This window comes from Pollicipes pollicipes, unplaced genomic scaffold (genome assembly GCF_011947565.3).
Source record: "Pollicipes pollicipes isolate AB1234 unplaced genomic scaffold, Ppol_2.1 Scaffold_4881;HRSCAF=5763_pilon_pilon_pilon, whole genome shotgun sequence".
NCBI lineage: Eukaryota > Metazoa > Arthropoda > Thecostraca > Pollicipedomorpha > Pollicipedidae > Pollicipes > Pollicipes pollicipes.
The window spans coordinates 11911870-11915355 of record NW_023596576.1 but is presented as its reverse complement, the minus strand read 5'-3'; the positions used below and the strand labels follow the sequence as shown (position 1 = coordinate 11915355).

The following is a 3486-nucleotide window of genomic DNA, read 5'->3' as shown; positions in this document are numbered from 1 at the left end:
CGCTGGTCAGAGGGTCTGCGGCGCGGGGAGCGTGGAGGTGGCGCGTGGAAGCGCGACTGGGCAGGAGCTTAGTGGGCAGCAGTCGCGTGGACGAGTGGCAGTGCGGGAGAAAGAGTGCGAGATGCCTGGAGGCACAGGCGACAAGCAATACTGGTCGCTGTGGGCGGAAGCAGTTGTCGCAGGAGCTGCAGAGAAGGCGTGAGGGAGGACAGCAGAAAGGAGCGGAAGGAAATTCTGGCGCAGTGGAGCGAGCGGGATCAGCTCGGTAGAGACACTAGGCATCAGTCACCAGCAGCCACCAGCGAGCGCCAGCAGCGGTGCCATGCCCCAGGGCTTGGCCGACAGTCGCCGCCACTTGGCGCTGTCGAAGATCGCGCGCCACGAGCACCGCCACCGGCAGCTGGCCGGCAGCTGCAGCGGCCGGCAGCTGGCCGGCGGCTGCAGCGGCCGGCTCTGGCCGCCGCCGCTGCTTGAGGGCGCCTGGCCGGGCCGCTGGGAGCTGGCGGTCGTGCCCACCGAGCGGCTGGACTCGGCAACACCCGCGCAGCTGTGGCCGCACTCTGCCTCGGCGCCCCTACCGCTCTGCGCCTGGCGGCCCGGCTGGCACCTGTGCCGCCCGCCTCGACACGGCGGCTGGACAGAGTGCTCGCACGTAAGCTGGAGTCAGTATCCTCATCTAATTTAGCGCTATCTGCACTGAAGTGGTAAAACACGCGGTGCGTCAATGCATTCCGGCATCCGGTTGTAAAGGCGTGTTCGCAAACTTCTCCCAAATGTCCGCCGTTAGGGCCGCCCATATGTCCGCTGTTAGGGGCCGCCCAAATATTCCCCGTTGGGGCCACCCCCGTCAAATCTGTAGTTGAGGGCCTATTAGATGCATTGTGAATGCAGAAGTAGACAGAAATCCGTGGTCACGACGAAAATTGGCACAATGGTGCCGTTTATGCCAGCATTTTCTTCCAACGCCTCCTTCTGCGGCTAAAAAGGTAACTTCTGTACGCAGTCAAGCTTAATGTGTTTTTATTCGCTCGAAGGTAACACCAATCCATACTGCGTGTTCCGTGCAGTGACCAAGCCGCTCGCGCCGCACCGCCAGCGAAAGGAGGACTCCACATATTGGCGTGAAGCACGTTTTCACCAGTCCCGCCTAATCCAGGTTACAGGAGGTCATCTCTCCTGAACGTGCCCGGGGCAATTTCGCAGCGAAACGCGCCGAGACATTAGCTGAGCAGCGTGCCTAACACACCATGAGGAGCGCCGGTGGAGCATAAGCTCCCCCTCTCGTGAGCCTGTTGAACTAGCTCGCGACTAACAACAGTAACTTGCCGAACGCGCTTACTTTCGTTGGCTGCCATTGCCTTATGTACGGACCAGTACATGAGGAAATAAATTGTTAAACATGAACGGGCTTTGTCTGCTCATTAAATTACAGGTCAGTCTGAATAATGACCTGCAGTTTAATGAGCAAACATCCTTTCCGCTCTATTCTCGAAAGTTAGTGTTCGTGTTCGAGCGTTTGAAAGTCTACTGGCTGACAATCCGTCCCACCGGTTTTGATCACTGCGAGATAGTGCGAATATGATGACTCTAGGATGAATATATTTATGTATATATTATATATATATTATATATGCATATATATATTATATATATATATATATAGCTTTCTTACTAAGAAGTGACTAACATCAACAAACGTTAATCAACTCATGAATATTATATTACTCTGGACCCGTTTCACAGAGCAACGGCCGCATCATCAGGCAAAATAACACACGTTCGGTGTAAACCATTATGATGTAGGACACGCGTCATTTGCTGTATTGTTATTATATTGAGTTGAAAATACCACAGATGCACGTGCAATGACACACGACCAACCCCTAATTCTACAGACACATATCATCTTACACAATTTCTAATGGGTATGATGGCCATGTAATGTAGCGGCGAACGTTTCTTGGTAATGTATAAGGGCTCCAGGATTTTCAAATCAAGCGAGGAATATGTCCTGCCCAAGATACCAAACTTAGAAGCCAAAACTGAGGTGTCACATGCAAATAAATGTTCTTATATGGGGGAAGGGTGAGGTTTACAAGGAGTTTTCCCGTCCGGATAGATTTACCTAAATGCTGCTGAATGTGCCTGTGCGAGTTCCGAAAGGATGTGGGATGCCCCACATAGGCTCATGCCCCATGTAGGTTTGTCAGTGCGTGTTGTAAGCCATGATGGTTTGTACTGAGCTCGTGTGTTCTTTTTCCTGATGATGCAGCCGCTATTGTAGGGAGCAATATTGTGAATGCATACAAATACAAAAATACAATACAATATTGTGTGAATATATATATATATATATATATATATATATATATATATATATATATATATATATATATACACCACATGATATTAAGTCACGATGTGCACGTGGAAGTGCCCTCCGGACATAACAGAATGGCGTTCTGTGGACCCTTCGTTGCTTGCAATTCGTCAGTCTGGCGGTTTTCGGCTGCATGCAGCATGACCGCGTCGCTGCTGCTGTCTTTGACGCCGGCTGAACGTGGCGCAGCGCTGCGGCGTTCTCCGTCGGCGTCGGCCGCGTATCTGAGCCAGGCACGCCTGCCGCAGCCCGCGAGGAGCAGCTCGGTGGAGAGGCCGCGGTTCGTACCTGTGACGTCACTGGAGGACGTGCAGGCCGTGCGCTGCGCTGAGTTCCACCCGTTCGGCAAGCTATATGCTGTGGGATCCAACTCCAAAACGCTCCGCATCTGCGCTTACCCGAAGCTGGTGGACCTCAGGTGAGGCGGCGCGTTGGGTATACGTACATGCAAATGTATTCCATAGATATGCATTTATTTTAAGTGACGTCCCAACCTGTGTAACCCGTTGTAAGGCAATTCAAAGGGGATGATCATGCATTTCTAGGTCACCTCATTTGTTCCAAAATTTCCCTACAGTCTTCCCACTCACCAAAGTCTTACTTATTGTATAAATAACAGCACTGTGTATATTTTGTATCGGTGCTGGTCTTCCTAACTTACCATGGAGCCGGAGGTTTCTTTGACCCTCCAGTACATATCATGACCTCCTGACAAGTCTCTCCGGACCAGCACAGCACGCAGTCTTCCTCAGCTCCCTTTGTCACGCGCCGCTCGCAGGGATGACCAGGTGACTTACCAGCCGACGGTACTCCTGAAGCGGACCAAGCACCACAAGGGCTCCATCTACTGCATGGCCTGGAGCCCGGTGGGCGACCTGATTGCCACCGGCAGCAACGACAAAACCATCAAGCTGATGCGCTTCGATGCCGACTCATGCTCCGTGGAAGGTATAGTGCGCGGAATCACAGTCATTGCGGCGTTCGTGCGGAGGGTACACCTATCACTTCTGCACGTTACAGGCGCGCAATTTCACGCAAGGTTTCATCGAATCTCACGCAGCGTTTCTGTTACCTTGATCTCACGCTAAGCTGCACGGTCGCTGACT

At 52.4% G+C, this 3486-nt stretch overlaps 1 protein-coding gene across 1 annotated transcript in view; it reads left to right on the top strand.

Moving 5' to 3' along the window:
* The first annotated feature begins 322 nt into the window (after positions 1–322).
* LOC119099844 (WD repeat-containing protein 47-like) overlaps positions 323–3486 on the top strand; it is a 7484-nt gene continuing 4320 nt past the window's right edge. Inside the window, exons 1-4 of the mRNA XM_037222938.1 lie at positions 323–403; positions 548–652; positions 2629–2798; positions 3159–3328. Of these exons, the coding sequence (XP_037078833.1) occupies positions 323–403; positions 548–652; positions 2629–2798; positions 3159–3328 (526 nt within the window). The remainder of the gene's footprint in view (positions 404–547; positions 653–2628; positions 2799–3158; positions 3329–3486) is intronic.